The 25,698-nt window shown below is 40.0% G+C and overlaps 1 protein-coding gene and 1 long non-coding RNA gene across 2 annotated transcripts; one reads left to right on the top strand and one right to left on the bottom strand.

Annotated features, from left to right (window-relative positions):
- Positions 1-1,105: 1,105 nt before the first annotated feature.
- CCN3 (cellular communication network factor 3) lies at positions 1,106-6,521 on the bottom strand. Its single transcript, XM_040546949.1, has 5 exons — positions 6,379-6,521; positions 6,046-6,274; positions 5,584-5,835; positions 3,561-3,769; positions 1,106-2,302 (listed from the first exon to the last, which is right to left on the bottom strand). Exons 1-5 carry the CDS (start codon positions 6,487-6,489, stop codon positions 2,006-2,008), a joined length of 1,098 nt encoding a protein of 365 aa, XP_040402883.1. The 5' UTR covers positions 6,490-6,521; the 3' UTR covers positions 1,106-2,005.
- Positions 6,522-9,468: 2,947 nt separating this feature from the next.
- Positions 9,469-12,359, top strand: LOC121064836. Its single transcript, XR_005816720.1, has 3 exons — positions 9,469-9,947; positions 10,226-10,550; positions 12,297-12,359. It is a non-coding gene; the product is annotated as an uncharacterized LOC121064836 (long non-coding RNA).
- Positions 12,360-25,698: the final 13,339 nt, after the last annotated feature.

Raw genomic sequence — 25,698 nt, 5'->3', positions numbered from 1 at the left:
TACAAATTCTCTACATTAGGAATTAACCAGTGCAAGGACAGTGCGCATGCAGTGACATGTTCCTAATGAGGGGCAAGACTCATCTTGTTCTGTTTGAACCACGTAAAGCAGTCAGGGATGTTTTGATAACAATAGAAATGACTACAAACAAGTTTATCATTGGTAGTTACAGAGGAGAAGCATGCAAGAGTCCAGGTAAGTACCAAAGACATATCTAACCTTAACTGAAACAGTATGGGTTTTAACACTAGGGCCTCATCCTTTTAAGGATGATTAAAATGTTACTAAAAATACTTCAGCTGTTGATGCTTGCTCACGGCTAACTTTACATGGGCTCCACTGGCTAAAATGGGCATTTAAATGTCTACATGTAGACAACACATTCAGGTGTCTTAATTTGGAGCTGAATTCCACTGTGTGTTACAGGAATTTCCCAACTGGAGCTTGCCAGCTCCTTCAAAGAACACTCAGTGTTGGTTTTTTTTTTGTTGTTGTTTGTTTGTTTTTTCCCCAAGAAAGCTGTTTCCTACCAAGTAATTATAGAACCAAGACCATGGTTGTGGCATAAATACTACTCTGCTATCTCTAACAGAGAGACACACCAAGCTAAGCTTGGCCCCACAGTCTAAGCAGCTGAATGGTTGCCTAATTGTACTTCGAACCTGTTTGCACACTCCTGTTAAATACATGATTCGACATACGTGAAACTGCCACCCTCAGGCTCCATGTTCCCTGGGTATACGATATATGGCACAATCAGAGTCATAGGCTGATTTGTGAGGCAGAAATACTGCAAGATGCAATTAAATACTTCGTCAGCACTTCAGACACAAACCCGAATTCCAAACTGCATAACTTTTCTTCCTCTCCACCGCTATGTTTCAGGGCAGGTTGCTTCCAAACATTTTTTACATCATCCTGGCTCCCAGGTTAACTTACTCACAAGACTGGGCCTTTTGATTTTAGGAGTCTGCAGACTCTTTATCTTCCCATTGGCTTTACCTATTATAATTCCATTAGTTAAAAGAAGTTAACCATTAGTTAAAAAAAGAAGTTAACCATTAGTTAAAAGAAGACAAGAACCAACACAACTTTAGAAAAAATATTTTGGATCACATAAAGTTTATTTACTTAGTAGAGAAAAGTTATATTACAATATATACAGTTTCTATTTACATATACACCTTTCTAATAAATGAAGCACCATATGATACAGTTAGTGTTTTAGAGGAATTTACAACAATTTTATTTTTGCATCCAAATACTTCTATCTACAGACACACATTGCTTAGAACCAAGTTCATTTAAGGCACTGACTTCAGTGGGTTTTGGATTAGGCTGCTAATGAAGCTACCAAAGAGAAATTTAATTGCTGTCAGCTATCAATCTCCTATGCTTCAGGATACGAGATCTTAGCCATGTCATTTCTGAGGATATGTGACAAATTAACCTCAGAGAAAGTCAAGAGGTACAGAAAGAAGATATATTATAAGCCACAAGAATTCAACACTCTCATCAGAAAGATTTTTATGGTTATCAGAAAGAATTTCATTAGAATGGAAGAAAGAACAGTGTGTAAATGTTTATGCACATTATGCAAAGTGAAGTTAAGAACCCGGAAGCTTATGTGGCATACTATCATGAATTCCCCAAGGAATCCATTTATTATTAAAAAGCCCAGTCTTATTCCTACCAAAGTTTGTGGCATGATCCCCTAAACTCAAAGGGAAAGACTAGCTGTTCTCTTTGTAATCTCCATGCCACTGTTAAGAAAAAAAGAAGGCTCTGTCCAAGGTACAGTTTCCTTCAAGTGAATAAAAGACATTTGGAGAGGGGGAAATGTCAAATGAGGTATTTAATTAACTACAGGAAAAATTGAAAGCATTTAGTTTTGAAAAAATCTTAGATATTTTACATATGCAATTATTACATTCACCTGATTGTGGGTCAAGTTTTGTATAAACTACGTACCTTTTGGGCAACCCAAATTATGCATTTCATAATTTCATATTTTTGCTTCGCTAGATGTGGAATCTAACTGCTGGAAGAAAGCGTTGTTACTCTGAGGACAGTTACTATGACAGACACAGGTGTTGACCAACATCATCGGCTTTTTTAGGAATTTCCCCTGAGGACAGCGGAACTCAACTTGAATCGTTTTGGTGTTGTGTGGAGTACAGCATCGCCCATCACTGCAGAGGCCACAGTAACGAGGTTTGTACATCTGCACACTAGTGCAGTTCTTGTATTCAAAGCGAACAGCTTTCAGGGACTTCTTCGTTCGGATACATTTTTTCCCTTTCTAATAGAAATATGAAAAGATATTAGAGATAATATTGCATAAAACAGAAAGCAGTTAAAAATTGACATGCAAGGATATAGGTGTACTCTGAAAACTGAAATTTGTTGTCTTTGCTAGTTCTACATCAGTAGGACTTTGCAGTTATTTCAATAGTTACTTACTGGTTCTCATCCCTGCAAGTTCTCACCTTGATGTCAGTATGTTATTAGCAGAGTAATAAATGACAAATAATTAAAGCCCATTGTTGTCATCTGAGGCAAGACAAGCCAACATTCATTATGAAAATGGAAAAAAATTCTCAGGCAACTGTAGTTCCATCAGAAAATGAGGAAGCCAAACAACCAAGTTACAGGACTCGATTCGGGAAGAAAAAAGAAGGCTAAAACAAACCTCTAAAGACTTGCCCCAATCTTGTGACCCAAGGCAGAACCAACTTTATCCAAGTTATTCTTAACAGTTGCTTGTCTAACTTGTCCTTGGAAGTCTTCAGTGACAGAGACACCACAACTGCACTGTACAATCCAGGTTCACTATTCTTACCGCCAGGAAGGTTTTCACTCTTAATTTTCTTGCAGTCTAAGCTCACCACTTCTTGTCATGTCCACCATGGACTCAGCACAGTTATGGAAACTCATGTTTGTTCCCTTGTTTTCAGAAAAAGTGCAGTTTAATCAATCTTTCTAGACCTCTGACCATTCTTGTTAATCTCCCTGACTCTTTCCGAATGTTTCACATCCTGCTTAAACACAGCATTCAAAACTGCATAGAGTATTCAGCAAAAGCCTTAGCAATGCTTTCCAACACCAGAACATTACAAAACTGATGGTCTTTTCCCTAACTACATGTTATTCTCTCTGACAGCCAACACTTGCGTAAGGTGTAGTAGCAGCAAAAAAACTCAGCTCCCTTAGAAACACATTTATTGCCCCTTAAGTGTCAGGGTTGGGTTCGCTTTTGGCAATGTATCATAAGGACTAAGAAAAGGTTTAGTTTACCCATTTCACACACTTCTCTGCAGTTCTAAGATGCTCGCTGATCTAGAAATCTGATATGTTTGGGATGGCTCAAAAGATGTGCAGCACAAAGCTGCTGAGCATATGTGGCAAATCTAATGATTCTAAAAAATACTGGGTTTGCTGCACATATGCTAAAAGGTGTGTTTGCATACACTTGTACCTCGAGCATTCTAGACTGTAATATTGCAACTGTAACATTCCAGCTGAAGAGATCCTGCTCCCTGTCACTGCTTACAGCATACCTTATCAGATAGCTCTTCATTTTCGCAAGGTCTCATCATGCAAAGGCGTGTCTGCTTCACCATCTCACACTGTTGATTTCTGTTGGTGACACGGGTGGAAAAGCCCATTCCACAGCTTTTGGAACAAGCGCTCCATTCTGTTGTCTGTTCAATACAATTGGCACTTGAATCAGACACGTCGATCCCAAGTGTGGCCTCCTGTCTGTATGCTGGAGACAAAACCCCAAAGAACTTCATTACAGGTAAAACTTACGTGAAAGCCCAGTAACTAATTGACCTCTACCATGTGTAGGACGAAACAAGAGACCAAAAAAAAGGTCCAAAATTCATGCTTTAGGAATTTTAACATCTGCTTGTTTAGGAGCCCTGGATGGCTACTTGCTACATCTAAAAGTCAATAGAAAGGTGCATGTAATCAGAACAGTGCTTCAACTAGTCTTTAATCGTCATTCTTTCCAATGGGAACATATTACAAATCTGTTCTAAAGCTGTCACAAAAAATATTTATATTAGATATGACTTAAGAGAGGTTGGATGATTCATCTAAACTAATAAACAGCAGGGAAGTAAACCGCTTTATTCCCACAGTGATAGTCACCCAACCTTGTCAACTATTGACAGATTATAGACAGGTGATGGTGGGGAGGAAGGAAGGAAGGAATTTCCAGCTGTTTTTAGTTGCTCAAAGCCACCATCAAATCTAATCCCCATTCTGCCCTCACGGATGTGTTAAGCTGTATTATGCAAATATTGCTAACTGTATAGTTTGGTTCAGCAGTTATCATATGAGCAAACAGAATGAGGCAACATGACTGAGCCAGTCACTTGAATTTTCCTGCATCACTCCTACAGCTTTGGCTGTTAAGCTTCTCTAGAAACGCATTTTTGTCTTTTGAAAGATAAAGATCCAAAAAGGTGGCTTTCCAAGACAGATAGCCACTGCTAGAAAGAATCCAGATAATCAACCTGTAGGCATTTTAAGGATTAGCCTGTCACTGTCAAAAAAACATAAATAAATAATTTTTAAAAAAATCAAAGAAAAGGAAAGATAGTTGAAAGGCAGCAAGCTTTTCATTTACATCTTATGTGTCTTACATCTGACACTTCAGAGAATTCTAAAAAGTTATTAGAGCTTTTCATCCTGGACCATTCTTTAATTGTTTTTCAAATGGATTAGCTGAGTTTCAGCATAAGTAACTGCTTAACACCACAAAGAACAGTGACTGGAAGAGAATGGAGAGCCCTCTACTCTCAGTAAAAGTAGCTTGAGAAAATCCATGTTGAACTGACAGTTTGATTTAAAGGGGAGGGACACATAATTCAGTAAGAAAACAGGTAAAAATATTATGTAGTCTAATTTTTTTTCAGTTATAAAAGCACTTTGAGTTGTGTTTTGGACTTTTTTGTTTTCAGATCCACTTGCTGTATTTATAACTACTGCTTCTCCAAGTATTTTGTAATGCTTTTAATGCCAACAATAATGATGAGAGCTCTAGCACAGACAGACAGGAATTTGTTGGCATTTTAGCTACTAGGCTGACCACTTGTAATAGCTGGGGAATTTCGGGGCGGGGGGGGGAGTCTTTTGTAGACTAAGCTGTTAGAGTGGTATTTATGATGTAACATATTCTTGCAGGGCAAACAGCAAGACTGCAGTTTTGATTGCGGGGGCAAAATAATATTTGGAGGATTATGAGTTTGTCCCTATTTTATTCCACTCATAGAACTACCCTGTAGCAGACAAATAGAAATTCCAGAACTGGAAACTAACTCAGGTTAACTACATTTTAAAACTGTGGTGCACATTCATCCTCTGAATATCTTTTCTTTTACCTATTCATTCATAACCTTTAAATTCATAGTCTTTATTCATAACCTGTGTTATACTTACTGGTCACTCTAGAGGAGGAAAAATAAAAAAGAAGGAGCACAAAGCAACATGTCTTAGATTTTGCAAGCCCATGGATATTCCCAGTATATCACCTTCTCCTCAGACTATGATTATTAGCTTTAGTTTCCTCACCAGCCATAGCAAAACCTCCCAAAATCACTTCGTCCTTTGGGTCGCAGATCCACTTCTCGCAGCACTCTCCGGGCACTTCGACCTTCCTCGGGAAGGGGCAGTCCGGGCCGGGGAGCAGCAGGTCGAGGTTGCAGCGGGGCAGGCAGCCGATCTGCCCGTCCCGGCAGGTGCACTGGTACTTGCAGCTGGGCTGGAAGGTCTCCCCGTTGCGGTAGATCATCCCGTCGAACACGCAGTTGTCCCCTTCCAGCACTGGCGAGGAAAACGAATGAATTTCACCGAGACGGCACGCTCAGCACCCTCCCCGTCCCTCCCACACACAGCGGTTTCCCTCTCGCTGCACAGAACCGGCTCCCACACCCCACTGCCGGCCCCGGGGGTCTCTCTTTCCCCCCAGTAACCCCCTCTTAGGCGGGGAGCCGCAGGCTGGGGGCACGGCCCGCGGCCCCCCGCCCACCTTACCCATGCAGATGCCGGAGTCCCCGCTGTCGTCGGGGCCGCGGTCGCAGTAGAGGCCGCCGCTCTCGTCGCAGGGCATTAGCGGGGAGCAGCTCTCGCCTCGCTGCCGGGCGCACACCGGGCAGCAGGAGCAGCCGTCCAGCACCGCCGGCACCCCCGGGGCGCAGCGCGGCGGCTCCTCCGGGCACCCCCCGCTGCACGGCCGGGGACACGCCGCCTCCCGGCCGCTCACCTAACGGGGAACAAAACCCGGGGGGGAAATCGGGTCACGGCGGCGGCTCCCCCCCTCACAGCCGCCGCCGCTTCTCCGAGCCCCGCCGGCAGCCCCGCACTTGCCTCGCACAGCCGGAGGAGGAGCGGCAGCAGCAGGGCGGCCAAGCCCTGCCCGCCGCCCGGCACCATGCTCCCGATCGCCGCCTCCCCGCGAAGCTGTGGCGACAGAGCCATTGCGGCCGCTTTTATAAGAGACGGCGGGGAGCGATTTCCACCCTCCCCTTCCCCGTCTCGCCGCCGACGAGGCAGGGCCGGAGGCGGGGAGCTGGAACCGGAGCCGCGCTCGGCTCCCCCCGGCTCCTCCTGCCCCTCAGCGCCGGGCCCAGGCCCGCCATGACCCGCTGAGGCCCCGGCCCCGCTCCCCGCAGGTCTCGCACCGAGCGCCCAGCCTGGGTGGCTGGGTCCTGAGGCCCCCGGTGTGCCCCGTGAGGGCAAAGCCTTGAAGGCGTGACACCCCCTCGTCAATAAACTCCGGTTTCATGTTTTTAAGCACTGCTCGTTGCCACAGAGTATAAAGCATCGGTCTGCTGGGTTCAGGGGCTGCACAGCGAGCTCCTCACTCTCTGTGCAGCATAAGGTGGTGATCTGGAAGGAAGACACACAGCCATGCTACAACATGGTGTGGTGATTTGGAAGAAGACACACACAGCCATGCTACAACACTGGGTGGTGATTTGGACATCACACACACACAGCCATGGTCACGCCATCCTCACCTGGGCACACCAACACGTCAAGCCTCAGGAGTGCTTTGGAGAAGTAGCTCCAGTGCTCTGTGCTGTGCTGTTAACCTGAGTGGTATCACAGAATCACAGAATGGTTGAGGTTGAAAGGGACCTCCAGAGATCATCTAGTCCAACTCCCCCTGCTTAAGCAGGGTCACCTAGAGCATGTTACACAGGATCGCATCCCGGTGGGTTTTGGGTATCTCCCAAGAAGGAGACTCCACAAGCTCTCTGGGCAGCCTGCTCCACTGCTCTGTTCAGATAGTACCTGCAGTTACCTGAGTGTAGGTACCTGCAGTGATATAGGCAGAGCATATGGGAGACTAAATCTGTTAACATGTTATCCGTGTCAGAAATTATCTTCTGCCCAAGGCAGGTGGCCTTGGGTCTCTCTAGGATATAGATGTTCCCCATCCGCAGTTGTCTGAGGCAGGTAATATGCACTGGGTTCTGTTGTGGCTTGTTAAAGAAAAAAAATATTTGAAAAATAAACAGAAGTTGTAGACAGACTAGTGAAAACAGGATGCCTTTTAAGCCTAAGACATGACACAAGTGATACTCATGAATTTACAAGGCTGCTGTCGCTCTAAGCCAAAGCAACACTCAGTGCAAAACCAGCAATCACCAGATGCAAGTTTGGTGTTGAAAAAAAGTCACCATGCCTTTCTTGATGCTGTGTGGCAACAGCTAGGTTTCTGGAAAAGGCTGTCATTCTGGGCAAAGGGGAACATGGGGGGGTTCAAACCTTACAAACAGCTCAGGCATCGGTTTGAGGTTATTTCAGTTATCCACTGTCACAGAGGCCATTTCAGCTTCCTTATCTCCTTTTTTTTTTTTTTTTTTTCCTTTTTCCCCTTGCTTCTTTGCCTTCTTCTCCAATTTAGGCAGTCAGTATAAAGCCATTTTTTATAGTACCTTGCTTGTGAACAGAAGGACCAATGCTGTTGGCCAAGCTAATGTTACAGTTTGCTAAAAAGAAGCATTGTTGTTCCTGTAGTCTTCCCAGAAGCAAGGCCATAAGCCAGAGGGGCACATGTAACATCTGTTTTTGCCTGCCCCTCTCTGTGTGACTCTGATGAGGTTTTCAGTGGCAATAATCACAGCCATGGAAAGTTACCTTCCCTTTAAATGAGATTACTTCACTCTTAAATATATTCTAGTCTATAAAAAAAGGTTTCAGCACATAAAACTGCAGAGAGAATAAAAGAATGAAAAGAATATTTACCAGCATAGTTAATTTTGAAAAATTAACTGCTTTATCTTTATTTACTAAATTTATTATGGGGCCATTTTCGTATAAAATACCAGTTATAAAAATAAGGTGATACTGCAGTATAGTGCTGTAGGGACAAATTCCTTTTTCCAGACATTTCTGCCCCCAAAAAGCAGGCATAATTTGGACTCTTTTGGAATTACCCATTCTAAGATGCTGTTTCATCTTTCTGGAAGTGAATCTTTTTGTCTGTACTTGTTTTACAACTTTTTTAAGGCTGACATAATTTTTTATCATATGAAAGCACCCTTTGTTATTATTCAGAGAATAAAATAATGATCAGGTGGAGGGTTTTATTGCTGGCTCAGCTGACAATGAATAGCACTTACTCATGCTATAAAACGAGTACATACAAATGAATATTTTAGTTTCTCTGTGTTTGCTTTTTTATACAACTCTGTTTAATTGGGTTAATATTTGGGCTGCCACCTTGGGTCTTGGTTTTGCAAAGAGCAATATATAAAGAAATTAAGAAATTAAAGAAATTAACTCTGCTCTTCACTTTGCAGGAAGACACGGTCAACGAACAGTGTTGAGAAGCGTGAGTTCAGGAACAGAGTCCAGGAGTAGAGTTCCAACTCCAAGTATAAACATAAGGGATTTCCCAAGCCAAGGTCACAGGCAAGGAAAGTCTTGCATGGTACCTAGTAAAAGGAAAACAAGCTGGTTGTCTACAATTTCTAACTCATAGGGATATAACCTGTACAGGTATATAAGACGCTAACTAGGGGCCATGCAGAACAAACGCTGAAGTGTTCTCTAATCTTAGCTTTAAAATTAAGCTGCTAATTGCTGTGAATGCTTAAGCAAGCCAGGTAATGTGTCTTAAGTTGCACTTAAGCATTATCGAGACACAAAGTGCTTCCCAGATACCTTTTCTTTCTGGAAGGAACACAGCTTTGCATTTTTGTGCAGAGAACATATGCCCAATCTCATCCACAGCTATGTTCTCCATTGCCTTTGCAGGCAAAGATTTCTCACTCTGGATTTCAATCTCTGGCTTAAGCTAAACCTCTAGCATGGTTGTCTGGACATGATGTTTCACTCAGGTCCTTATGTCCATAGAGCTAGTAACGCTCAATATGTCACTTTTACCCAGCCTGTTTACTTCCACAACACAAGATGGTTTATGGTCTCTGTCTAAAAGATTGGAAGCATGGGTTACAAATAAAACTGGTTTTAACTCCTACAGATTTTCTAGTTGTGGATCCTATTCCTATCCAGAGGTATCTAGGTACGTAACAAACTTTACAAGCATTCGCAGCAACATCCCTCTTTTTAAAGCTAGCCACTTGTCTAACCTCCTGTGAAGGCCACCGTCCCACAGAATTTTTACATTTACATTTACAATACAATTCTTTACATTTACAGTTACAATGTTTTTCATGAAATTTTCAAGCTAGTTTTAGCTAGTCCTCCATTTAGCTAGTCCTTCTCAACTTAGATGACAGCTTTAAATCCAAAATACACATTACACTTGGTATACTAATAGCAAACCAGTAGGTTTGATAACAAATTTGTTCCTTTTGCCTTGTTTCCTCTCCACATAGCAACATGAGAGGTTCTTCACCCACAGATGAAAATGCTGTAACTGAAACAGCCCCAGCTGTCTGAGCTGGTAGAGATGCTTTGAGGTATGTACCACAGTCATTGTGTTTCAGAGAAGATCTGTTCAAGATGCAAGTGGACTCTCCTTCATTTGTCCCTGCTTATATCACTAGTCTATATGGCTAGCATTGAGTTCTGAAGTTGCTGTTTGAGTTGTTGTTTATCCTCAACATTTGAGGCTTTAATATTGATGGATGGTGTGGTTAATCTTGAAGATGGTACCTGAGCTACAAATATTAGACTCAGATGCTGGTGACATTACTTCTAATGTCAGTGTTAATGAACTGTTTTAATTCTTATCGAGCTTCCTATCGAGAAAATATGAGAAGATTGCTTCCCGTGAAGAGCTACACAAGTTCATGAAGAGTCCCTTCAGCTCCATACCAAGACTGAGTGTTTCCTATTCACAGTGGGATACCTGTTGCCATTAGGCAACAGAACTATGTTCATAGAAGAGGTTCTGTATTTTGATACATATATCCTTTTCAGTAGGATCTAGTGGATAGCAACAATACCCAGAAGATACACTGAGTACCTCACTGGAATGATTCTGACAAGGAAAATGGCACTGAGGCAAAAAAGCCCTTAAGGTCTGGTCAGCTTGAAAATTATCAAAGGAGCTGTTCACCGTGAGTAAGACAATCCGTTCCCAAAAGCATCTATTCATGCCATGGAAGTTTACTGATAAACCTCTTGCATATGTCATGATTGGGACAGAGAAAATATGTCAGACCACTGGAGGTTAATATGACTGTGTGTGCTCTTGCTGAGTAAATCAGGCCAGAGAATTTTCCCCACTAGTAAATGCAGTGAACCCAATGACTTCTCTCTTCAAAAGGAATTCTGTTTCAACGGAAAGATGGATATTCCAGAAAAGCAGCTGGTTTCTTCAGTGTTTAACACTCTTTCTTGTATCATTCTTTTAAGTAAGATTTAAGGTGTAATCGTTTTTCTAATGACAATATTATCAGAATCAGCCCCTCAAACTTAAGCATGGTTGTGTTTTTTAATTGAAATTAAAAATATATTATCCTTCTGCCTATAGAAGTGTTGTACTTTTTATTTTATACAGCATTTTATATATAGTGTTTTACAATTCAATTTAGCCTATGCAACAATACCATCAGTTTTGCAATACTTAAGAATTGTGCAAGTGACAGTAATTTGGATGTTATTTTTTTGAGATATGCCTCCCATATCATCACAGTTTTGGCAAATTAGAAATCTGGAAAAAAACATGTTGGAAGCAAAATGTCTTTATTTTAGAGATTTAACTTTGGACTTAAATAACATTTTGTTTAAAATTGAAACAATTTAGAAAATGTCAGAATGAGTTAAGTGGGGATGGGGAGTTGCATCATTGCTTTTGACTCAGACAATTCCATGTACTTAAAAGAAATTCACAAAATGTTCCAGTTTAATGCAGTCTGTATGTTCTACCAAAAAAGTTTCCTCGATTTCTTTCTTCCAAACTTATTTTAGCTATAGGGCCTGCTGGGAATACTTCTAGCACAAGTCACCAGGTGAAGTTGCTATGTATAGCTTTTTGGTTTTTGCTGTTTTGGGGAACATAAGAGGAATTTTATTTTTTTAAGAAAGCATTTATTATTTTTTCATTTACAATTTTTTCTAACTAACGTTGAAAAAGCTCTGCCCTTTGAAGTAAGAAGAGTGCAGGTGAAAGTGTTTGCTGTGGTTTCATGTGGGATGAAATTTCTGGAAAAGAAGACGGCCAAGAAGGACAAACACTGTATTCATACTGCTACAGATAAGTAGGGTGGGAACAGCTCATGCCCACACTGCTTAGGGCTATCATTCTTTAGACTAGCATTTAATTCTTCATGCCCTGGAATTCTCCGTACCCTCATGGCCACAAAATATAACCATTAGTTTGGGAAGGACGAGGGACATTACCAAACAAAGCACCTGAAGTAACACGAAGGCTAGTTATACTGCATCTCACCAAAAAGATGTATTTATACAAGGACTCCGTGGGCAGATATTGCATGCCACGGGATGTTGTATGCTTGCCTGCTCCTGTTCAAGATGGCAATACGTGTGTGTTTATTCAGTACTGTGTGCTCATATTCTGTAGTGCTAATTTCTGCTATGTTGGGAAACAAAGAGATGAGAATTGTCCCAGAAATCGGTCATTAATATTTGCTCTCAAAATAAATAAGCGTATTTGCTTATTTCATTTGATTTAAAAATTCATTAATCCCAAATATATACTTATGCTTTGTATCTGAAAACCAGACCGATATTACTAAGAGTCTAAGTTTAGTCCATTTTACTGCGTGAGATGATAAATGGATAAAAAGAATTGGGGATTTTTTCCTTTCATTATTCATGGAATGAAATTTATTTTGGTGCAGATGGCCAATGAGATGTTTGAGGAACATACCACTTAATTTCTACTTCAAGAGCTCCAGAAGAGATACTTGAACAGGTCATTTGGACTTTTTTTTTTTTTAAAAAATCGTTTCATTGATGAAACAGCTGTTACATGGTTGCATCTCAGATTGTTTTTGAGAAATGAGTACATGTATGAGTAAGGGCTGGAAGAACAGGCTGACATTCTGAGGAACCTAATGGTGATAAAATTGATGTTCTGCAATCAGAAAGTTAGATCAGCAGAGTGGATTTTTCCCCATCTTTCTTTTTTCTCTAAGAACATTCTTTGAGCATGTCTGAAAGAAAGGGGTATAGCTAAATAATTCAGCTAATTGACAGTTCTTGACACTGCCAAGTAAGGTTTTGTTACTAAATGGCATGATTTAGGGCTGTCCTTCATGCCTGTTTCCCATATCCGCATTGGTCTCTGCCAAGAGCTGAATAATCTGGCCATAAGTAATGAAAACATGCTTTATAGTTTTCATTTAATTTTGCAATATGCTTTTGTCATATTCTTTTGTGGCCTCAACTGAAAGAGAAAAATCTTGGGAGAACAAACAAAACTTACGGTGTGTCCTGGGAATGAGCACTTCCAGAGGTTTTTGAATTGGTAGAGAACTGAATTAGAGGCTGCGAATCTACTGAGAATGCAAGGCAATGAAAACAAATGAAATGCAATTAAATTGGACCCTCTTAGCTTGAGCACTCTCTGTAATTTCTGTTGTAGATTTGTGCCACTGGTGAAGAGGCAGTCTCAGAAGTAATTCTTACCATTTAGAGGCTTTAAGGTTAAAACCAGCTTTGCTCATAGAGCAGTTACTAGCCAGTGGAAGGCAGGGAACTATGAGAATAGTTCCCTACAAGGAATACCCATATTCACAAGCACTGACCCCCTGTGTAAAAGCTGCACTTTTAGGGGTCTTGGGATTGCATTACAACACTCCTGTCTCTGAGTGAGAAGGGCAGGGACACAGTAACAGCTACAGAGGGTTGTATCAGGGACACGCCTGCTGCAAGGTGTTCATATTCTCTAACCGGAATAAATTTGAACACCAATACATTTCAGGTCAGACATCTGATTTTGAGTATCTATCAGTTATCTCTGTCAGTAATAACGGTCTGCATTTTCTCCATCATCTGTTCTGAGTTCCTGCAGTGTCCATAGTAACATTCTGGGCTGGCAAGCCAGGTGCCCTTCCAGGGAACCATTCCCAGCCATAGTTCCTGGACTAATTTTCTGATTTTCCCAAAATCTCTTGCTGTTTCTCTAAGTTAGGGCTTAAAAATACTCATAAGGAAATACTGAAATTTGATCTTGTGATAGCCAAGCCTTTTCTGTTGGCACTACAAAGAGATTTTTTTCTCCTTTAGACAGCCATATGATATCAACACAGCATAACCTTCTAACTGCATGCAATGATTTTTGCCAAAGGAAACATACCGAGCCGAGCTTCACCCACCCAGCGGAGTCACTGAGTCCGAGCACTGTATCAGCCATCCAGCAAAGAAATCGAAGACATGAGAGATGGAAGAAACTATTGGTCATCTAATCTCTTTTTCTGTTTTGCTGGTCCTGTTGCCAGGGAGATATTGTATTAAAAAGGAGTGGCCCACATATTCACTTCACTTATAGACTGCCTCATTGTAAAACAGCATTTAAAAATAAAGTTTAAAAATACTTGTGGACTGAAAATGTTATTGTGTCATTGTTTAGGCCAAACTCAAATAATTTAATACTTTCAATAGTCCTTGTAAATGAGCCATTCAGTTTTTTTTTTTTTTTTTTTTTTTTTTTTTTCTTTCTTTTTGTGTGTGTGTTTCTCTAAATTCTGCCAGGTTTTCCTACTGAAACTCATACAGCATAAAAATTTATTCAGACAAGCATGCCTTTTTTTTTTTTTTTCTAAATGAAAGTCAGGGGCTTGTTTATAGAGAGTGCTTTAACACAGTTCATTCCGTTTTCCCATTTTCTTTTCTTTGGGTCCTTCTAGAAGTGTCCAGGACAGTCTCCCTCTGTTTTCCCCTTTTGTGGAAAATGGAAACTGAATATGGATTCAGATCCCCCCCCCCCCCCCCCCCCCCCCGTTCCTTTTTTTTTCCATATGTTTTTTTCCTTGGGACACGTGCTTGCTGATATGTTTGCTTCTAAGTTCAGAATAACTCAGTACGAATATTCATCAGGGTTAACATGACATTTGCTTGTTCTGTAAGCATTACCAAATTCAAGGAATGGGCAGAAGATCCAGAAGTCTGTAGTTAGAATTTGGGATTACTGTTTAGTCTTCTCTTCAAAGAAGAGATTTGGGAGGAATGTAGGAGGTCGTGAAGAGAAGCAACTCTGTACCTGTAGGAGAGGGAAGCTCCATTCCTGGGTAGCGTTCAGCCTCGTGCTCTGATCATGTAATCTCATCTCCTTTTTGGTGAGTTCCTTCAGAACTTCCCCCCGGACTTCTGTAGAGTGTCTTAAACACCAGGAGGACACAGCATGTAATTCGTAATTTGACCACAGCAAAGCTTCTGAGAGAAGCAGTCCTCTCGAGAACTAAATGCCTCTCCAAGTTTCTGTCACTGCTCCTACCAGCTGTCCGTGGGCCAGCGCTGTTCCTCGCTATACACATTACGGTTGATCACATTACGGTTCCTTGCTGTACACATTATGGCTGATCCCTTGTCATCAGTTTCCTGCAGCCTGTCACGGACCATTTTTGTGTTGCATCCAGTTCATCAAGAATTTTACTTTTGGTGACAGGGTAGATATTGTTTCTTTCAACTGATATTTGTAACTCCTTGTACAAGTCAGTTGGCCAGCAATACAGGAAAGCCTAAGATGTATATAGTTGTCATAAGAAATAAAGTCACTACATGGTGTATTGTGATTGCTTTTCCTGATAGCACACGGTGTAGCATACACCGTTATGACTTGTGCAGCTGGGGAGCAGTTGTGAAGAGGACCAGGGGGAAATCGCAACCCAGCTGGTTATTTTATAAGTTCGGTTCTAGAGGTAATGTGACAAGAAGCTCCAGGGCAGTGTTTCTAACTTCAATTGCTGCTTCTGCCAAAGCTGGAGAGAATACTGGAGTGAGTTGACCAAGGCGAAGGGACTGTACAGGTGGTAGCCACCTGGCCTGGCACATACACTGCGTCTTGTCAGAACTGAACACCTTTCTCTGGCCTTGAAAGAAATTGTTATCCTAACAGAGTATGTACGTGCTAGACACACAAATCCATCTGTTTTGGAACACTACAGCCTCAAGATTTTTGCAGAGGTACATGAGGTAAGATACAGGCCTCCTCTCATCATACGTGAATTCTTCTAAGTCGCTTTGCCCAGTCTGGGACCCAAATCCTGTTGGAAATTGGACATTGACCCATTTGCTTAATGAGTTTGCTAGCAGATAGCTATAAATAAAAGCAAATGTAGGCAAATACAAACGTGAAGTTTTCTAGATTGTTACTTTATATAGTGGCAAATTTTGTAATGTTCTGAGAGCGTCAGCAGCCATTATCTCCTGAGAGTCCACAAAGCTGAGGAAATAGATTGAAAAGCATTTCTGATGCTGCCAAAAATGAAGTGCATTGATTTTCATTATTGACATTCACATGACCTCATGGTTTATGATTTTGAACGTGAAGTACTGACAAGAACATTACAGAAAACTGGAGCACCTTGCATTAATATTCATTTACGTTGGCATTTGAACTACAGTCATAGCTTTCTGCCACACTCTTGACTAGTCACGTAATATACAAAACAGCTAGAGCTTTTGCAATGATGTGCAAACAACACCTAGATAAAATCTGTAGAACAGGAGTCCCAGTGTGCATTTCAGTGATTGGCTGCTTAATGCCCAGATGATGAATAATCTATCTAGCTATCATTTGCTCCATTGGAACAATTATGAATAACAACAATAACAACAAAGCAAAACAGTAACATTATAACCAGACTTCAGATAATTTGCAAGAAAAAAAATAATGAGGAAGTCTTTGAATATATATGAGCAAGACGGTAATTTGACCACTACACGCATCCATAATAGATGAGGTTGGTTGGAGATAGACCCTTGGCTGGTGCAGTAAACATAACAGTGCTATACTGTGTATCCTGTGGTGATTTGTTGGGGGAAATTAGGGACTGTAAAGTATAGATGGTGTCATCAGAGTCAGGAATGGAAAATCATACCCTTTATATCAAAGCAGATGGTCAGTAAACTGCTTTCTGTACCACCCCAAGGCCACAGTAGTTTCAATGAAATAGCAATTGTGAACTCCCTGAGTAGTGATGCCGTCATCAGGATCAATCTGAAGGTAGATTTCCTCGTTCTTAGAACATTCTGGAACATCAGAGCCACCAATGGATGGTACTATGTGTTCTTAATATCTGTCGATGTTGGTGGATGATGATTCTTCTGCAAATGTAATTCTAGATGAAAGAGAAAATATTGAAAGAGCTGCAAGGGTGAAAAGCGAGTAAAACTTCTGCTTGGTGAAAAAGACGGAAACGTTCAGTAAATAACCATTCACTTGTTGGTGAACGGAAGAGCCACCTTCTTTTCAGAGGAGAAAAACACCTTTCAGATTACTTGCCAACCGTGCACAAGTTGATTTTCCTGTGAGGAAGTTTAAGTAAAAAAGGAGGAGAGAGGAAGGGAGGAGAGCAAAGCAAAGCAAAGCAGAGCTGTGCTCTGCCCCATTTCCTCTCGTTTGCTTGCTTTGCTCTTTAATCTCTGCAGCAGCTCATATAGGTGTTAACAAGACTGGCAAACACAGCTGGTGTGTCCTGCCTACTGACACCCATTTGGCCTTCAGTACCAATGCCAAACAATTATAAATGGCTGTAAAGTTCTTTTAGTTCATAAAAATTTCCAGAAATATTTGCTTCGGTATAGCCTTTCAGTTTAAATACAGCACAGACAGCAGGCTAGGTATGTGAAATCCATGGCTACAGAAGTATGTTTGAAAGTCTCTAGGCCACAAGTCTGTTTCTCTTGCCAAGAAGGGAGGAAAATTTTTATAAACTGGAAACAGAAATAAAAGGAGGTCAGGGACAAACCAGGAGAAAGGAAAAGAGGAATTACAGAAATACAGGCAGAAAAAGGACATATATTGAATTAAAAAAAAATGAATTCAACTTTTTAATCAGCTGTTATGTCATTTAAAACCTATCTCCAAAACCAGTCATGACAAAACTGAGGGCTAATATTGGGATCTTAGAAAGTTCAGTAAAGCAAATTTTATAACTTAGAAACTGCTTTGCAGGAGTAATTTGCTGATACAATACATATGGTAATTATTAATTAATCATTATTCATATTAAACATTTTAATAAATATTAGATAAATTGTTTCTGATAGATATTATTGCAGCTTGCTATAATACTCTGTGGTAAGGACAGTACAGATATAGAAGAAGACACAAGCTCTGATCATGACAGTTTTGAACCTAAATAAAATTAACAAGCTTATTATGTCATAAGGAGGTATGGATATTAGTTGAAGCTGAAAGCAGAAGTTACACTGCCTATGATCATGGTAAATATTTTCTGCAAGACATTCTTAAGCCATTTTATTCATCACTCCAGGTTTCATAACTAAGATAAAAAAATGTTCATACTGCACCATGAGAGTTCATCCAAATATTGTCTCAGCAATATCAGTCTGTTTGAAGTAAATATGAGTTCTTTGTTGTGTAGACAGTCTATTTTCTTTTCATTTTCTTGAAAATACTGTGCCCTGTTCCTCATATAACATGATTTCTTCCTTTTCTTCTCTGATTCTTTCTTCATGACTAGAAACATTTTCATTTGAGTTATTTGATATAATCTATTTATGTAAGTCAGTGCATTTAATATACATTTAAGAGTGATAGGTTTTAGTGTAAACTCTAAACCCTTTAAATCTTTTTTTATGAACACAAAAAAACATGGCAGCATTTTAAGAAGGTGATACTTTTTCTCAAATCCGTGTTTTTTGATAACAGTCAAAATAGACTCTGAAATATCTACCAAAGAGATAGCTCTAATTCCAGTGAACAAGTGGAAAGGTAGTGCCAGGTTGTATAAAAATTAGTATCCTGCGTTATGTTAGTTTTACAATTTAAAATTATCAGTCCAATTAATATACAAACCCATTTCATTTGTAAATAAGGATTCTATGGGCAATTAAACATTAGTTGTAAAAAGGCTTAATGGAGCAGCAATTTAGAAAAAAAAAAAGTGTATAGTCATTTTTTTATGCTACTAATGTTTAACAGAAAAAATATAGGCATTAACTTTTGTAAGCATGATTATCTGACATAATTCTAAACAAACATTTGGTCCTGTCTGATGGTTTGTTTGGCTTAGATAATTATAAAGATTATGAAGGCATACAATAGTTTGTGATGTAAACAAACCTCTAGATCAGCATCTATAGGATAGGTAATCACATCACAGAAACCATTACAATGAATGATATTATGACTAGCAGTATCAGAACAGAGACTGGGGTCAAAGGACTAAGAGACAGCTGGAAAACCTAAGGATTTTGGCTGAGTAGCCCTGAAAGCTCTGTACTCCCTCTGATGTGATGATTATTCAGGAGCATTCAAAAGAGGATTTTTACTTATAACAAAGGAAGAGGGAGAAGATTCTCTTGTAAATTCTGTGTATTTTTTTTTCTTTAATACAAGGTATTAAAACAAAGTATTAAAACAGTTTAGAACATGTTAAATATGCATGGAGAAACATCTCATCATCAAGCAAGTCAGAGTTTCTGTTGCAGAAGGAGTAAAAAAACAGCTCTCCAGAAATTTCAAAACCAGTAACATTATTTTTTTCACACTTCAGCTCAACTTTCATTCATGGACATGAGAAAGAAGGTATGTCAGTGTTCATCTGTGTGTTTTCATAGTGAGTAAGCTCAATGCTATTTCACCCAGATGTTTCTGTACTGTGAGATGGGTGGAAAGTTCACAAGGTTCATTAGGCTTCAAAGATCCGCAGCTTAATATGAGCAACCCACTAGCTGACATATTAACCTGTTATAACACCACTTGATCTCCTCAGGGAGATTTTTCTTACTATCAGATTTTGATGAAAATAGTCCTTCTTGGTCTTTAGTACCTAGAAAGTAAACTTGGATTGTGTTAAAGAAACAATTAGGGGAGAATGAAACAACAGGGAAGAAAGCAGTGCTGGCAAAGCCTGAAAATGCCTGTCTAGATTTCAGCATCTTACAAGACTGAAAAGAGGCCTTCAGTTTCCTAAGTGTCCCTACCCATGGCAGGAGGGTTGCAACTAGATGATCTTCAAGGTCCCTTCCAACCCAAACCATTCTATGATTTTAACTTCACCAAAGCACGACTTTTGTTTTCTTTTGTTTTGTTCTCAGAGTACTTCTATTCAAGCAGTATCTCAGAGGCAGAAAGGATAAAGAATTACATCTTACTGTGAATGTTTTGGTTGTCCAAACTTCACACAAAGTTTTAAAGCTGCAGGAAAAATTTTGATAAGGAAATCTATAGGCATCTTGTGGATTTAGCGGCACTTCCAATGAAGTAAGAAATTGGCTTTGTTACCTACTTCAGTGTAAGTGCTTCAGTCAATGCATCAAGAATTAGCCCATCCGCTGGAACATTATGTCTTGGTGACCCACATTAACGAGGTGATCGCTGCAACAAAGTGAGAGACAAGCTCTTCTGAAATCAAAAGGGTGAGATGCTTGACACTAGAGGAAGGAGGAGGAGGAGAGTAAGGAAATGGAGAATATATAAAAATAAGGTCAATGAAGAGAATTAACCCACTTTGTCAACTGTTTTGTTTATTTGCAAACACACCACCTCCATCACGGGGTTCCACTAAACATGTCCCTTGGCTGGCTGACTTGCTTCTGTGCCAGCCAAACCACTGAAATGTAGATGGAGGAAAGAGGTGGAAGTGTCCAGTATTGGAATGCAGCTGTCTGACTTTTCCATATAAAAGTCATCAAAATAAGAATTTACATATTTTATAAAATTCAGTCCAGTATAAGAACTATAACAAAATAAAATTAAATCAAAAGTATCCCAATACATTTACAAATAATGGCTGGATTTGGCTTTGAGCCTCTTTCTTATTTGACAGAAGGTAATCCCTATATATTTGCTAATCTTGGGAAAAACAGCCTCCCTCCTCACTACCAGAGAATATAGTTCATAGTCTCAAAACATGTTTCTTAACTTATTAAATAACTTACTTATGTATATTAATATTGTCATTTTTTTCTTCTTCTCAAGATTTAGTCATTTCATAATTCTTTGATTAACTTGATGACTCTTCACATTTTCTTATTTCTTTCCTAACTGACCTTTCATTCCTTTAATAATATTTCATTTAAAAATATTGCTTTCCTGAATTCTTTGACTTTCTGCTTTTTCTGCTTCATAGCAGTCCTGCCTCCACTCCCTCAAATACACTCTGGGGTTTATCTAATACCTTTTGATGTGAATAGAAAAAAATTCCATCAAAATCAGCAGGTTTGGGGCAGAGTTGCTCTCAAGTATATTAAATAACAGCATGTAGGAAGCATATGTGTAGAGAGAAACTTTTATACCAAGGGTAAAACCTTGATTTTTCCAGACTTTCTTGTAAGCAAAACACTTAAAATCTTGGTAACTTTAGCTCCTCCAGCTCTCATACTAATGATGATACTCACCAACATACAGCAATTAAGGTCTTATAAACAAAAACTCTTATACAACTCTTGGACGGTATAATTCTTCCCCAGAATAGTCCCATAGCATGACCTAGGACACTCTAACTCTTATGTGCACCACAAGAGACTTTTAAAAATTGCTGTGCTGTGTTGCTTTTCAGATTAGCATCATTATACAATACCTAGCTGAAGTCTGAGTTGGTGGCCTTCCAAAACTTCAGGAACCTCTGTGTTAAGGGAAAGCAGTCTGATATCATTGATGGGAGGGGGGTGAGAAGTAACGCTGACAGACATCCCAGGATAATATCAGACAGCAAACTATGCTGAGCATGAAGACAAGTACAGCTGTAAGTGCTCTAGGGGCAAGTTATGCAGCAACTTCATGTAAGAAATCAAAGAGTTACTGTTTTCCCTACGGCAGGTGATGGTAGTATAGAGGCATATCATGTTATAGGTTACAGGGCTGTGCAGACCACCCCAAGCTAGCTCTGGAGCCGGAAGGATTTGATCCCTGGATCAATTCCCTTTTCAATCTGCTGGAGCTTCCTTGTTATCATAGCATCAATTCCTTGTTTTCCCCAGCAGGTGAGTGAACTCAATCTGAAGAGAAAGACCCTCAAGGACCTTTAGGTATCCAATTGCTCAAGCAAGGGACTGTTCAATAATGACATTATCAGAAGGTGGCAAAGGAAAAAAAAAAACAAGTAAGACCTTGAGAAGACAAAGCCAAAGTCCATTTCCTGTTCAAAGGATGTCATTGGAGTCCAGGTATCCATTGCAGTGCTTTTCCAATAGGATGTCTGGTCAGGGGAAACATAGGTAAAGAGACTCTCAGCAGGACAGTAAAGTTCTTTTTATTTTCTTTCCCATATTTCTTCAGAATGGTTTCTTTCTGTAAGAATGCAAAGTAAAGCCAAATGTCTCTAAGGTATCTTTTCAACAGACTTCCAATTTGTAATGATGGCTCCAATTGCCAAAATATTTAAAAGGCCTCTGAAAGTTAGAGCAGATATAAAAGCCTTTCTCAGGCCTGAAGAACTAGATTACAGGATTTTTATGGAAACCTTTAGAATAAGACCATAAAAAGGCAGCGATGAAATCTTGCCTCTTTTTCTACTAAATAATCCCTTTCAGGAAGTCCACTACAAGTTGCATTTAAAACTATTTTGGCACCTGCCGGTAGCATTTATCTGATTTTCCTTCAAGTTGCTTCTGTCAGCTGAAAAAATCCTTCTGGTGGCTGAAACTGTGCTAGATTCATTAACCTTTGTATTAGTGCAAAACGAAAGTTTTTGAAAAGCCTTACTTAAACCTCAGTTTTTTAGTGAATGTAATTGAGGATTTTTTTTTCTTTTTTTTTTTTTTTTTTTTTGTCTCAATCTCAAACTATATTATGTGGATAACGGAGTTAAGGCAGCATAGGGTTACTCATTTCCTTTTAGGTGGAAGAGGTTTGCAGGGACCTATTTGATAAAGAGGGTAAGAATTTACATAAACTGGAGGAGGGAGAGGGTAACATGCTTCACTTGTTACCAGACCGAAGGTGTGGGCCCAGATGGTGCTACTCACCTGCTTTAGCTTGCATGCACATCTCAGGCATGCCTTGGCTCTATGCTGCAATCACATTTTTCTCCCTTTTCCCTTGTTTCTGGTGGGAGAAAATCCAGGCTTCTGGGCCAGAAGATTATTGTACTCCAACAAACCCTTTGGCTTCAATGGTCAGGAGGCCCTAACTACTCACCTGACCTGCAATTTTAGACTATGGGATTAATGCCAACTCTCCTTTCAGGGAGAGAAAAACAGAAATTTCTTTTCTATCTTTCATATCTCTCTAGCCTCTCAGCTGACTTCTTCATTCACTGTGCTCTTCCTCTTCTTCACCAGTCCAACCCCAGAGCTGAAAACCCATATTAATCATAGAATCATTAAGGTTGGAAAAGACCTCCAAGACCATCTGGTCCAACCATCCCCCTACCACCAATGTCACCCACTAAACCATGTCCCTAAGCACCATGTCCAACCTTCCCTTGAACACCCCCAGGGACGGTGACTCCACCACCTCCCTGGGCAACCCGTCCCAATGCCTGACTGCTCTTTCTGAGAAGAAATGTCTCCTCATTTCCAACCTGAACCTCCCCTGGCTCAACTTGACGCCATTCTCTCATGGAGGAGGAGGAGCTTGAATCTGTTGGAAGTTGGAGGTTGAAAGACACTGAAGACAAGAATAATTCTAGGCTGAAGAAGTCTTCAGTTTTGGGATGCTGTTTTTAAAATCCAGAATGTGCTTTAGCAATTTATTTATGCCAGCCTATTCAGACATTGCTTTTATTTTATTTTTCATATTCCCATTTCCTAAAGAAATATTCTTATCAAATCTTTGTCTTTCCTAGCACTTTTTCTTTACGAATTAACCTGGTGTAAAAACAGTGGAAGCACCACTTTTGGCAAAGGATTAAAAGAAATGAAAACAGGCTCTACTGTGTTGAAATTGATGCCTAAGAAGGCTTTCAAAGGAGTTACCAAAACTTGACAGGAGGCTTTGATTAGGTAGGTCATGATAGCCAGACAAAACAGACATTATTTTTTTTGATGTAGTTGTTTAAATATACAAGAACAGGGAGACAATTACAAACATTGCAGTATAAATACAATACTTACACAATTACAGCTATATTTGAATGTCACCTTTTGCTGTTATGTCTACTGCCTGACATTTTAGTACATATATGTGGAGAGGATTGTTGACCAGACATTCTTACTAACAATTCTAAAGAAAAGAACAGAAATATATCATTATAATATCAACAGTTAGCAAATAGTTAAAGAAGTAGATTCCCACCAAAAAATGCAATTACAGAATCACAGAATAGCTGAGGTTGGAAGTGACCTCTGGAGTTCATCTGGTCCCACCCCCCAGCTCAAGCAGGGACACACAGAGCAGGGTGCCCAGGACCACGTCCAAGTGGCCTTTGAAAATATCTAAGGAAGGACACTCCACCAACTCTCTGGGTAACTTTTTCCAGTGCTCCATCACCCATACAGTACAGAAGTGCTTCCTGATGTTCAGATGGAAGCTCGTGTGCTCCGGTTTGTGCCCGTTGCCTCTTGTCCTGGCACTGGGCAACACTGAAAAAAGCCTGGCTTCAAGTGTTTATATACATGGATGAGATCCTCCCTTATCCCTCTTCATATCTAGGCTAAAAACTTCCAGCTCTCTCAGCCTTTCCTCATAGGAAATGTCCTCCAGTTCCTTCATCACCTTTGTGGCACTAATTAAATCATCCATAGAAGATGATCTTCTAGGTTTGATTCTAATCAAAAGGAAGAAAAAAGGTAGCAAGCATAGCAGGGAGCTGGTGAATTCACTGTTAGGAAAAGAAGAGGCTTTCTGAGAGCAGGACTCATCAAGTTCATTGTCCACACATAAGATCTTATAAAGAAACAGCCCAAGAAAAAGGTATTTAAGGAGGTACAGTGGGTCTTCAAAGAAACCCCTCTAAAGACACAAGCCCACGTACAGTGCAGGTTTGGAAGCCACAGAGAAGTTATCAAGATGTTGAGTGAGATGTTCAATACTGGAGTAAATTACTTGAATGTGTAGTAGAGAACTGTAGGATTAAGCTTGCTAAAGATGGGCAGCTGAGAGAGACTTCAGGAGTGCTGGAGAACAGGATTAGGATTCAAAGAAATTGTGAAAAAATGGAGAAATCATCAATGTGAAGGTTTGAAAATGAATTAAATAAAAGTAGATTATCACTTTAAAGTATGTGAAAGTTAGTTCCAAAGACTTAGGTAATATCTCAAGCGATTAGGCCAAGGACTGATCAGCCTAAAACACAGCAAGAAAGATTCTGGCTAAACATTGGTATGAACTTCTTAGCAGGAAGGATTGCAAAGCATTAGTTGCCTGAGACTACTATGAAATTGCAGTCAGTGGTGGTCTTTGAATACAATCCATGATAGGTACTTATTTCACCGGCTCTTTCCTCCTTGTTAGTAGAGACTGCCTTTCTTACAACCTGATCATATTTTTGAAGTTGTAACCAGAGAAAAAATTCCTCAACCGTTGCAATAAATTCTTAAAAATATTGGCAGATTAGGTGCAGAAATAAAATAGAGAGTATTGTGAAGAAGTAAAGGAAAATCAAATTAGGATAAATATTACTTTTTTGCATATTTTTCTAACACTTCTAATGACCAAAGCATGAAAGACTAACAGAGAGAGGATATCTAACATCACTTCAGTGAAAAGAAAGGGACTTGAGAGAGGTTTATTCTTGTGACTAAAGTGTAATCAACTGATATTTGTTCACAAATACGCTCTGTGGCAGAGATACTTGGAAACATGAGCTAAAGTTATGAAATTATGTACTTGTTGACTTTTTCTCAAGAGGACATGACACTGCTTCCAAGCCCTATACCTCCGTTTCTGTGGTCCCTGCTTATCTCCTCAGATTTGGTCAAAATGTTGCCTGTTGAATAACTTCATCCTGAATACTGTAAGTGCTGTAAATCTTGTTCTCTGTTGGATGAAAGCAAAGCATGTGTATTCTTTTGAAGAATTTCATGCTAGACTTGTCTATCCTCTGTCTTGTGATAGATGGCAAGCCAATGCCCACTTATGGGCATATTTAAGAGATTTCTGATCATATCAGGATGTTAATTGAATTCAAAGGATGTTTCTGCTTGCTGCTTCTTAAGATCCATGCA

The sequence above is a fragment of the Cygnus olor genome, chromosome 2 (assembly GCF_009769625.2).
Source record: "Cygnus olor isolate bCygOlo1 chromosome 2, bCygOlo1.pri.v2, whole genome shotgun sequence".
NCBI lineage: Eukaryota > Metazoa > Chordata > Aves > Anseriformes > Anatidae > Cygnus > Cygnus olor.
The sequence above is the reverse complement of the archived record's forward strand: the minus strand, read 5'-3'. Positions and strand labels throughout refer to the sequence as shown.